General features: G+C 39.1%; 1 protein-coding gene across 7 annotated transcripts in view; it reads right to left on the bottom strand.

Annotated features, from left to right (window-relative positions):
• Positions 1-2,187: 2,187 nt before the first annotated feature.
• Positions 2,188-12,305, bottom strand: part of XPOT (exportin for tRNA) — a 154,467-nt gene continuing 144,349 nt past the window's right edge. For 4 of the 7 annotated variants that reach the window (XM_061130857.1, XM_061130851.1, XM_061130850.1 and 1 more), the window contains 4 exons: positions 12,074-12,121; positions 7,567-7,638; positions 5,206-5,262; positions 2,188-2,830 (listed from right to left, as the gene is read on the bottom strand). In XM_061130857.1, the coding sequence (XP_060986840.1) occupies positions 2,804-2,830; positions 5,206-5,262; positions 7,567-7,638; positions 12,074-12,121 (204 nt within the window). In that variant the 3' untranslated portion in view covers positions 2,188-2,803. Of the gene's footprint in view, positions 2,831-5,205; positions 5,263-5,825; positions 6,636-7,566; positions 7,639-12,073; positions 12,122-12,305 lie in introns of all 7 variants that reach the window. The other 3 variants (XR_009690785.1, XR_009690782.1, XR_009690781.1) reach the window with 3 other exon arrangements.

The raw sequence follows: 12,305 nt of genomic DNA on the forward strand, positions 1-12,305 counted from the left end.
ATCACGTGCCCTGCAATACTTGTGCCTCTGAGAGTTCAAGCAGCTTATCCCCTAGAGATCCCTCTGGCCCACTGACAACACTGCAGCCTTTCTCAGCTAGAGGCTAAAGAGACTTCTGCTGCTGAGGGATAAGAGGAAGGCGGGAGTCATTCCCAGGTGAGAACTACAGGAGCCAGGCGTGAAAGAAGGAAACTGGCAGAGTGGTTTAAGAGCAGAGGCTCTCGAATGGAGCTGACCTGGATTGCAGTCCCAGCGCTTTTTCCTAAATGCTGATGTGCTGCGGTTCATGGGGTTGCAGTGTCGGACACGACTGAGCGACTAAAATGAGCTGACTTTAGACAATTTGTTTTTTAACCTAAGCCTGTTTTTTAGGGCTTCCCCGGTAGCTCAGAAGGTAAAGAATCTCCCTGAAATGCGGCACACCTGGGCTCGATCCCTGGGTGGGGAAGACCCCCTGGAGGAGGAAATGGCACCACACTCCAGTATTCTTGGCTGGGAAAATCCCATGGACAGAGAAGCCTAGCAGGTTACAAAAAGCGTATATAAAATAGCATGGGGCACAAGAGTCAGACACCACCTAGTAACTAAACAATAGTTATTATCAATAAGCAGATGCTGCAGTAAGCTTTTCTCATGTTTAACTTACTGAATTCTTAGTTATAATGTAGTTACCATTATCCCCCCCATTTTACAGATGGGTAAACTGGGGCAGAGAGAACTCACCTAACTCGTCAAAGGTTCTAAAACCAATTACTGGTGTAACTGCTATCTGAACCTACTGAATCTGGATCCCGAGCCTGTCTAAGCTCTTAACTATCATGCTATGCAATTCAGTATACTCTGAACAATCAGTTCAAAGATCATTGGAATATACGCAATGATCTCTCCCACTGTACAGGGGAACTTGTCAAAGGAACAATAGCTCTCACTCATCTATTTTTAAAATCATTTTTACTGAAGTAGTCATCCCTTAGTATCCACAGGGGATTGGCTCCAGGACCTCCCCCCCAACCCCAATACCAAAATCCTTGGATGCTCATTTCTTATATAAAATAGCATCGTATTTGCATACAATCCATGCACATCCTCTCACATACTTTAAATGATTTCTAGAATACTTACAATACCTAATACAATGTAAACACTATATAAATAGTTCTCAAGTACAGCAAATTCAAGTTTTGCTTTCTGAAACCTTCTGGAAATTGTTTTTTCCAAGTATTTTTGATCTCAGGTTGGTTGAATCCATGGATGTGGAACCTGCACATACAGAGGGCTGACTGTATAATATACATCTCATTGATCTATTTTTACAATTAACTGTTAACTTAGTTTAGCACCTTTATTCTATGATGTTAGGAAAATGTTTAAAATCATTTCTGAAATTAACCCCAGGAGAATATTTATATAAAATTCAGGATACAATTTTAGGGAATTTAGAAAACCATTGAAGCCCATCCATGAAACCTCTAGGGACCACATGGGCCAAAGGTTAAAAAAAACCCTTAGCCACCCTAAAACCCTACTTGGAAGTTTGGAATTTAAACTGAAATGATGACTATAGTAATTCTGCTGCTCAATTTTGTCCATCCTTTCTTAATTTTCCAATAGTACTACTGGTCTTATCATCTTGGTTTCTTGCATGAAAGTGAAAGTGTTAGTCGCTCAGTTGTGTCCGACTCCTTGTAGCCCACCAGGCTCCTCTGTCCATGGAATTCTCCAGGCAAGAATACTGGAGTGGGTAGCAACTCCCTTCTCCAGGAATTCTTCCCGACCCAGGGATTGAACCCAGGTCTCCCAAACTGCAGGCAGATTCTTTCCTGTCTGAGCCACCAGGGAAGGTTTCTTGCATAGTTATGAATAAAAATGGGGCAAGGCAGGGGAACTAAACCGGCAGCTACTACTTACAAGCATTGTAAATACACAGGTATATTGTACCCTAAGTAAATCCAGTTAAGAGGGAAAATATTAGATTTTTAATTCTATCAACATATGCACACAGGCTTTTTGTAGTGCACTTGAAAAAAGATTCTAAATTGTTTAATAGAACAAAGTAGGATATACTCTTTTAGGAGCATAATTAAATCATCCAGACACTCATACAGTATGTGCAGTCCCTTAAATGGAAAATCAGGGAGAGATGGAAAAATAAGGCTCTAGTATTTAAAATAACTCCAAAAGACTTGATGTATTTCACTACGTAAAATTTATTTGCTTTTTTTTTTTATAAAAAATGTATAACACCAGCACCTACTCTTCAATCAGTTAATTTATGAAACCATTCTGTTTTGTAGAATACACATTGGCATTGAAACAGTTTAAGGAAATGTAATAGCTATCTACAAAAAAGTTAATTTTGATTTTATTCCCCCCACTTTTTTATGAGTCTGCACACATAAATGAAACAGTTTATGAGTCTGCACACATAAAACAAAAATTTAAATTTTCAAACATTTTATATTCAGTAATGAAAAAGAAGTACACTGCTTTCTTGCTATGGTCTTTATAAAGGACTTAAAAGTTTCAAGTTAAAAAAAAAGGTACTAGGATAACTCTGCTGTATCTTACAACAGCCTTTTTATATAGAACGATTTAATTGGCATGCAACTTCTCTATGTTGTCACATACCTGTAATTTAGGGAAAATTACACCCATTTTACAGAAAAAAATCCCAATACATATACTGCAATAAGCTCAAAGCAATGTTAAAAAGACCAGTGTGAACGGCACACAAAAAATTGTTTCTTTATAAATTATTAACTGGAATTCCTGATCATGAAGTAGGCACGGGGAGATCTAGTCCTCAGGGCTTTGCTCTCTGGAAGAACACCTGTAAAGAAAGTATTAGTTCAATTAGTACTGATGCCATATGATTATCACCTTTTACCTGAAGAAGGGCTCCATGTTACTGGGTGCTAGCCAGTCTTCTAAAACATTTCATATACTCCATAAATCCACACATAATACAAGACAAAAACTTTCTCTTCTGGACAACTTGGCAAAGTCTAGAGATAACTAATGTTGCCATTACTCAATTGGGAAACTGGTGAAAGTATGGTGCTACCTCCAGTGCTGTGAGAGTCAAGCAGCGAGAGGAATACACGCTCTTGACCATGGTTTGCTGACTGGCACTACTGTCAAAGTCAGTGCCAGGAAATTAAACTTTGAGGAAGAAACAAGTCAAAGCTAAAGATAGCAGGCGTTATCCCTTAACTATTTATTTCTTTGATTATAAAAAAAATACTTCCAATTTAACATCTAAGACTATGAATGTGTAGGCTAGAGGCTGTGCTAAGCACTGGCTCATTATTACTCCCTTCTGTAGTTGGGTTCCTGTTAAGTAAGCACCAGAAAGAGTAAATAGAAGGCAGTAAACTCATTATGGATAAGGACCACATTCGTCATTATATCTCTAACACCTAGTAGATCAGACATTCACGTAACAATTATTAACTATTTATTGACTAAGTGGAGAGAAAAGAATCATCACTATATAAGCAAAAGATAGCCTTATATAGAGGCCACGATTAAGATTAGCCTTGAAGAATGGGTAGAATTCCTAAAGGAGAAGAGTGCTAACAAGGGCGAATATTTGAAGAACAGTAGGAATAGTAAGGGATATTCCTGCAAGAGAAAACAAAAAGGTAGTCTGAGCTCAGAAGCTGGAAAAAAAAAAAAAAGCACCTAAATGCCAAATTAAAGAATATGTTACTGTTTAGTCAACAGTTAAAGCCTATGAAGATCATGAAGAAAAGGAATGAATTTCAGAAAACTGTTCAATGTTTTCAAATGGATCAGCTTGGACAGAACAAGGGAAGGGAAATCAGAGTGAGAACAGAAGCCTACACCCGAGTGGGAGCAGGGGAGACAGAAAACAACTGAGACAGCGAGGAGGAGACAGTCAACAAGATCTAAGGATTAATCAGACAGGAACAGAGGAGGCTCAAAAGAAGGAACTTCATTTTTTTTTCCAACTAGAAGAATAACGCCATAGAGAAGTTGCGCTTGGGAGGAAGACTTTATAAATGCTGTTGGGATGAGTATACTTGGAGCACAAGCCTCCTACAATGTACCTAGACCTGCTGGAATAGATACCTCTAACAGAGAGTTACAATTTATTTTTAGTCCTTTAATCCAGTGTGATGATCAGTTACTTAACAGAGGTTACTTTCACAGGTACTTTGCTTTTATGGGGAATTGGGAAAGGGGAGGGTTCCCAATGATAACTCTCTTCTCACAAACTCTTTGGTCAGTTTAAGGTGACAAACTATTACTAGGGGAAAAACTGGCAAGGGAAGATGGGAGAACCAAAGTTGAAGGATAGCACACAGCGACATCCCTTGACTTGAATGCCTTTGGCCAAAGGACCAGGGAGCCATTAAGTTACTTATCACTAAGAAATTTAGCACATGCTTTACCCTGAAATTTGTTGAAGATAATTAAAAAAGTAAAGAACAGTTCCTCAAGCTGTCACACTATAACTTTAATTCCGGACCATGAGCTCCTTGTGGGCAGGGAAAGTCACTCATACCAGTGTCTGCAGCAGTTAGGAGAGTATGTGTCACGTAACAAGGCAGTCAGAGTACTGACTGAGTGACTAGCTGGGTGAGCGCAAGACAGCTGTTTCATGGACTTAACTGTAAAAATGAATACCAAGTAAATACTTGGAGGTTGGTTTGGTTAATTCAGTGGTTTTATGAATGTAAAAAGAGCCTTAGTGGCCAAATCTGAGGATTCTACTTTTTGTCCATTTTGCAAATTCAAAAGTTGCAAGATAGGATATAACCAAGTAACTCATACTTGTGTTTTTTTTTAGTTCCTTACTTTCAACTCTATATGGGCAGCTGTTCTTAAATATTACTTGTTCTCCCAATTCTCTAGTTCCTATTTAGTTACATCACAAAACTGTAAAAGGAAATGAGATTTTCCTATCACCATGGTCAGGCATATACAATTCAGTGTGCTTATCTAACTTCCTTTAACCTTTTGTAGGAGCTCAGCTGAAAGGGCTTTCACATAAAACTGAAGTGTAGTAATAGCTACTGATTGTGGATTCTTAGAAGCAGGTTTTAGAGCAGAGATTCCCAAATATGTAACTATGTAACTGTTGGTCAAACTACAGTATGACACAGTATGCTGCAGTATGTACTGGCTCTGAAACATCCCCTAATTGTATGAAGATACGTACATTTTCCAAATACCTACCTTTAAGTAGTTTTTAAAAACTTTAGCATCAGGCTGCTGAAGGGCTTGACAAAACTCCTGAGGGGCCAGGAGGGGAGGAGAGGTAAAAGAATGAGTCATTTGTATTAAACTCATCAAAATTCAAAACCACAATATTCTTTTAAAATTGTGATAATAAAATCATAAAACTGACCATCTTAACCACATATATAGTACAGCACTGCTAACTATATGCACTGTCATGCACCAGATCTCAAGAATTTTTCATCTTGCAAAACTAAAACTCCACATCCATTGAACAAATCCCCGCTCCCCCTTCCTCTCCAGCCCCCACCCCCTGGCCACCAACATTCTACCTTCTGTTTCTAAGAGTTTGACCACTTCAGATACTTCATTTAAGTGGAATAATGTGGTATCTGTTTTTGTGATTGGCTTATTTCATTTAGCGTAGTGTCCTCAAGGTTATCCATGTTGTAGCATACGACAAAATTTCCCTTTTTGTTTTAAAGGCTGAACCATATCCGTTCTATGTATACACCACACTTGTCTTATCCATTCACCCGTCAACAGACATTCAGGTTGCTTCACACCTCCAGTATTCATATTATAATTTATCAAAATTAACCTGAACAGTTCCTTACCAAAAAGGTTATATGACATTTCCAAAGGTAATGCTTTTCAGCCAGGCTGTTTTCACTCTAGAGAACACAGCTGTTCTGGGGCAGACTGACTCTTGCCTCAGAAGGGCGAGTGGGACAGAGATTACATGGTTATAGCTGCTCTCATCTAGCAAAAGGGTAACTGTGAGGAGCCAGAGCAAATGAGAAAGAGAAAATTCTCTCCAATAGAGCTGTGCAAGAGGCGCAGTCAGATGGCATACGAGAAAAGGAAAACTGGGAATCATTATCTTTTACAAGCAAATTATTAGACAGAAATATATATATATATATATAGCTTTGTTTAGGAATAGGAAACTATTTGAGCTATTCAAAATTGAATGGTATACTTCTGTTTCTGATGCATTAAGATCATAAGTAATTAGTAACATAGTTTTTATAAAATATTAATTTACTTATCTAACAAATGGTAAGTGAGAAAATTAATATCCAAGTTAAAGATATGTCATAAAACTAGAGATCATAAATTCATTAAAAATGAATTTTGTGAGCACTCTTATGTGAGGTCTATCTTTCACTCAGTTTTTCCAGTGCCTCTTACAAACAGCATTATAAAATACTATTGATGAAGAAACAATCCTTAGAATCTACACAAGAGATCCTAACTCGAGTTTCAATCGGGACTCTGATAGCTCGTTAGAACTATGTGCTACTGCACAAGAGGTCTGGATAACTAGATGCTCAGAAAACAACTGAATGCCATCATAAAAATGATGTGCCACTTACCTCAAAATATGATTTCAAATTCACAAGCTAAGCACAGGTGAGCTTGGCCTGTGTAAAATTAACCACCGGACACAAACTTTCAGACCACGCATTTGTATGCCACAGTCCCCTCTGGCAGACTGGGGGAGCCTATTAGACCACTTTCAGAATGTTTTAAAAAATACTCTTAAAATACATGGGGTTACAAAGGAAACTAATGATAATGAATTATGCTTATGAAATATATTTGTGATGTGTGGCAGAATAAGACTTACTGACTTAGATAACAAGGTCTAGTGGCTATTTCAAGATCTCTGGAACAATGTAATGTGATATAAAAATATCTGTGATTCCTATAAGTGACAAAATCACAGGCAATGTGAATACTACTATGATCTGTTACCTACACAATGGTAGGAAGTTAGATTTGTTAGACTGAAAAAAAAAAAAAAAAAAGTTTTTTTTTCCCATTCAATTTCACAGGCCCTCTGATGTTTGGACTTTGGCTATCCTATGTGTATTAAGTCAAGGTGAATGTAATAGTTCTGGCTTTCTTTTTTCTTTTAAAGCCTCTTTATTGATTTTGTTACAATAATGATTATGTTTTGGTCTTTTGGCCAAGAGGTATGTGGGATCTTAGCTCCCTGACCAGGGATGGAACCTGTACCCCCTGCACCGGAAGGTGAAGTCTTAACCACTGGACCACCAGGGAACTTCCAGGTTTGGCTTTCTCCAGTCAAAATTTAAATTGAATTACAGTGGCTCAGTGGTAAAGAATCCACCTGCCAAGCAGGAGATGCAGGTTCAATCCCTGAGTTGGGAAGATCCCTTGGAGAAGGAAATGGCAACCCACTCCAGTATTCTTGCTTGGGAAATCCCATGGAGAGGAGCCTTATGGGCTCCAATCCATGGGATCACAAAGAATCGGACATGACTTAGGAACTAAACAACAACTTCTTTAATTAAGATTAAGAGGAAAATCTGCTACAACAGCTCTTACCTGAATTATCTCTGGAGCTACTTGCAAGGAAGGCAGGTATTCCTGTTGAAGATACTGAACACATTCTGGGCCCTGAAAATTAAATTGGAACAATGTATGAATACTTAAAACACAATATGGCATTGTGATTGAGAACACAGATTCTGAAGCCAGACTGCTTTGAAGCCTGGCTCCGGCTAACTGCTAGTAACTTGGGTAGGTTACCTAATCTCCCTGAGCCTCAGCGGGGACTGGAAGAGTTAACAAACACAAAGCTGCTAAAATAACACTCAGCACTCAGGGCACATTAACATGCAGTGCTATGCGGTGCTAACAGCTAAACAAATTTTCTTCTAAATGCAGAAGATCACAAAACCAGAGTCTGGCTCACAGGACTGAAAAAGAAAGCAAAGAGGGGTGCTCCTGTTCAGTCTACCAGAGTGGACCACAGGCATGCTGGGGGAAGCCTGTGGGCAGTGCCAGGATGATCAACATCTTTAGAAATGAAAGTGTCAGCAAGAAAGAACAAAATGCTATATAGGAGATAATAGCAATAAAAGCACACCTCCTTCTTCCTATTCAATAAACTAGGAAACAGGAATTCAGTAGCCAGGTGAGAAAACTAAGACACAGGAAGATAGGGTTATTTGTCCAGTTTGCTGTTAATTAAGTCTGTACTATATACTAAATGCCAAAGCCTTTGACTGTGTGGATCACAATAAACTGTGGAAAATTCTGAAAGAGATGGGAATACCAGACCACCTGACCTGCCTCTTGAGAAACCTACATGCAGGTCAGGAAGCAACAGTTAGAACCAGACATGGAACAACAGACTGGTTCCAAATAGGAAAAAGGAGTACGTCAAGGCTGTATATTGTCACCCTGCTTATTTAACTTCTATGCAGAGTACATCATGAGAAACGCTGGGCTGGAAGAAGCACAAGCTGGAATCAAGATTGCTGGGAGAAATATCAATAACTTCAGATATGCAGATGATACCACCCTTATGGCAGAGAGTGAAGAGGAACTAAAAAGCCTCTTGATGAAAGTGAAAGAGGAGAGTGAAAAAGTTGGCTTAAAGCTCAACACTCAGAAAACTAAGATCATGGCATCTGGTCCCATCACTTCATGGCAGATAGATGGAGAAACAGTGGAAACAGTGTCAGACTTTATTTTTTTGGGCTCCAAAATCATTGCAGATGGTGACTGCAGCCAGGAAACTAAAAGATGCTTACTCCTTGGAAGGAAAGTTATGACCAACCTAGACAGCATATTAAAAAGCAGAGACATTACTTTGCCAACAAAGTTCCGTCTAGTCAAGGCTGTGGTTTTTCCAGTGGTCATGTATGGATGTGAGAGTTGGACAGTAAAGAAAGCTGAGCGCCGAAAAATTGATGCTTCTGAAGTGTGGTGTTGGAGAAGACTCTTGAGAGTCCCTTGGACTGCAAGGAGATCCAACCAGTCCATCCTGAAGGAGATCAGTCCTGAGTGTTCATTGGAAGGACTGATGCTGAAGCTGAAACTCCAATACTTTGGCCACCTCATGCAAAGAGTTGACTCATTGGAAAAGACCCTGATGCTGGAAGCGACTGGGGACAGGAGGAGAATGGGATGACAGAGGATGAGATGGCTGGATGGTATCACTGACTCGATGGACATGAGTTTGAGTAAACTCTGGGAGTTGGTGATGGACAGGAGGCCTGGCGTGCTGCGATTCATGGGGTCGCAAAGAACTGGACACAACTGAGCAACTGAACTGAACTGAAATACTAAATAAAGAGCACGTCATTTGATATCTTAAACTGTTGTCCTTCATTGCCAACTGCTAGTACTTCCAGATGCAAAAACTTTCGTAATAATCATCTGGCTTTTTAAGGGTAAACTTGGTAGAGGGAAGGGAGAAGAGTTCCACAAACTTACCCCTAATCCCCACCCCTTCTCAACACCTACAAAGGAACTGAGGACACAGTTTGAAAACGGCTTTCTTACAGCACTCTGTTGCTGAGACAATGGCCTCAACCAAATACAATAAATCCAATACTGAGAAAACAAACAAACAAAATCCCTGCTAATTTCATCTTCAAACTTGAATCTAACTTAAATGCTTTAATATGTTGAGGACTCCAACCTAGTGCAACCGAAAGGATGCTATCAAAACAAAAGCAATCCAACTCTCCTCAATGTACTTCTCCCTGCATTAATATCTGGATTTCCTGTTCTGCTCCTGAATCAGAGGCTTTCTTTATGTTTCCTTATCTACGTTGACTCCTGACCCACTAGCCCAATCAATCCAGGTCACAATTTAATGATCCTTCTAAGGAAACTTGCTCCTGAGAGGAGGTAATACTGTACTGTTTGTGCAAGTTTCTCATATCAGTTCTCCTTTCCTTCTCACTTCTTTATTCTACTCTTCTCCCTGTACTAACTGCCCATTCACTGCTCATCATTGCATATTGCTCCACTGTTATCACTTAAAAATGGAGTATAGTTTTGTTTTTGTTTTTTTTAATGAGGAAACGTAAACTTTGACCTCAAGAGGAGATCAGTCAGGTAAATAAATGAGAAAATAGAAAAATGAAGTAAATAATTTTCAAATATTATGTTCCACTTGATTCAATTCTGTGTGTGTCTAAATAACAACTCTGAGGACAAGATAAACACTTCTGAATTGTAAATATCATTCTTACTGTTATTCCTCATTCTCCTTGACTCTCTAGCATCTAACAATGTTAACCAGTCTTCTCTTTCATGACTCTATTCCCCTAACTTTTTCTTTTTTACTTTACAGCGCTGTACTGGTTTTGCCTACATTGACTTGAATCCGCCACGGGCGTACATGTGTTCCCCATCCTGAACCCCCTCCCACCTCCCCCCCATTCCCCTAACTTTCACACCTTTGGTCTTACTTCTAGCTTTCTGCTGACTCTTGCTTTAGCCAAAGTTCTTTCTGTCCTGGTCTTAGAAACTCTCATTCATTCCTACTACTCCATCTTAACAAACTACAACCTGAGAACTCCAAAACCAGTATTTAGTTCTAACTGCTTTTGACCCAAGTTTCTAAGTGCTCTGTGTACATTTTTTCTACCTAGCTATTCTAAATTACAATCACTGCCTACTGACTTCCCAACTTCTCACATGTAACACATGCCTAGTCTCAATTAGGTTTTTAGCTACTCTACCTCTATGCTTTAGTTAAAGAGAATAACATTATTTTCTACTAAGTCTACACTACAACACCTCATCTGTCTTCCTACACCTGCCACAGTATTTTTGCCCAGAGTGTCAGCTCCTCCTGGTCAGTCTAATGAATCCACATTTGCTTCACAGTCTATATAAAAACAGAAAAACACTCCCTCTTTTGGTATTGACTTATATACTGCCTGGGCAGATCTGCTCATTCATCCTTAGTCCCACCATGTTACACTGAATACAAATGAATTAATTTACTATACCTCCATTAAAGTACTTACTTAACACATCCAATTGAGTTTTTAAGTATTGGTCTCCCTAATTCTAAGTGAAAGTTGCTTAGTTGTGTCTTGACTCTCTGCGACCTCATGGATAGCCCATGGAATTCTCCAGGCCAGAATACTGGAGTGAGTAGCTGTTCCCTTCTCCAGGGGATCTTCCCAACCCAGGGATTGAACCCAGGTCTCCCACATTGCAGGCGGATTCTTTACCAGCTGAGCTACCAGGGAAGCCCAATTCTAAGCTCCACATATGTTGGGGCAGTTTTTATTCATGTTTATACAGGACCTTTGCAGCCCCAAAACACACAGCCCTTCCTCCCTAGCACATAATAGGTGTAGAGAAAATGCTGGATTGAAAACCCTTCAAGTCTCTCTTGGAATCAAAAATTCAAGTTCAGACGAGGAAGCAGGATGTACGGAGACTCTGAACAAAATCTCATGTGTTTATTTTGGGTGGTTGAGGGAAGTTCCTGTTCACCAGATGACTTCAGCTATGTGGGACTGCTAGTCCTGTGCTGGCATCCTGGCTTTGAGAAGTCGGAGGTAGAAATTTTTGTTAAAAAAAAAAAAAGGACCTGATTTTCAAATGCTGGCATTCAATTCACTAGTTAAAAACACTATATAAAGCAAACAACACACCAGCTAGATTCAGCCCAGAATCACTTATGATTTATACGAATTGTTAGGTTAACAAGGGGACTACAAACTTCTGAAGTAGTGAAGTGCTCTAACCAACCTGTAACACTAAGAAGTTGGACAAATCTGCAAAGAACCTACCAGGTAGTGAAACCTGGGATTGTGAAATTCTGGTTAAAATGTTTCTTATTGTTTGTCAAATGAAACAAATATACATTTTAACTTTTTGGTTATCCCGAATGTGAAAGACAATAAAGAATACTATTACTTTCGTTCAACCCTGCCCTCACATCCAAGACAGTCGAAAGTGAAGTTAATCAATTTTCATAAAGACAGTTTTCAAGAACAAGACATACTCAATTAAAACTATAAAAAATAAACATGCAAGCTGAAAGTAAGGGGGCAGGAAGTACAAAGCTTACCCGTTTGAGATGAATTGTTTTCAGTGTCACCGCACACTCAGATAAAGCCTATGAAAAGCAAGTTTAAGAAATTTAATATAGTCAATTCTTAAATACTGATCCTACATTTCTTTCCCTCGCCACTGTTCATTAACATTTACTGCCAAAGAAAAGATGGAGAAAGGAATGCTAACAGACAGGCAAAAGGAACAAATGGGTAGACAGAAAAATACAAAAATGCTGTCTTAATGTA

This window comes from Dama dama, chromosome 3 (assembly GCF_033118175.1).
Source record: "Dama dama isolate Ldn47 chromosome 3, ASM3311817v1, whole genome shotgun sequence".
Classification (NCBI taxonomy): Eukaryota; Metazoa; Chordata; class Mammalia; order Artiodactyla; family Cervidae; genus Dama; species Dama dama.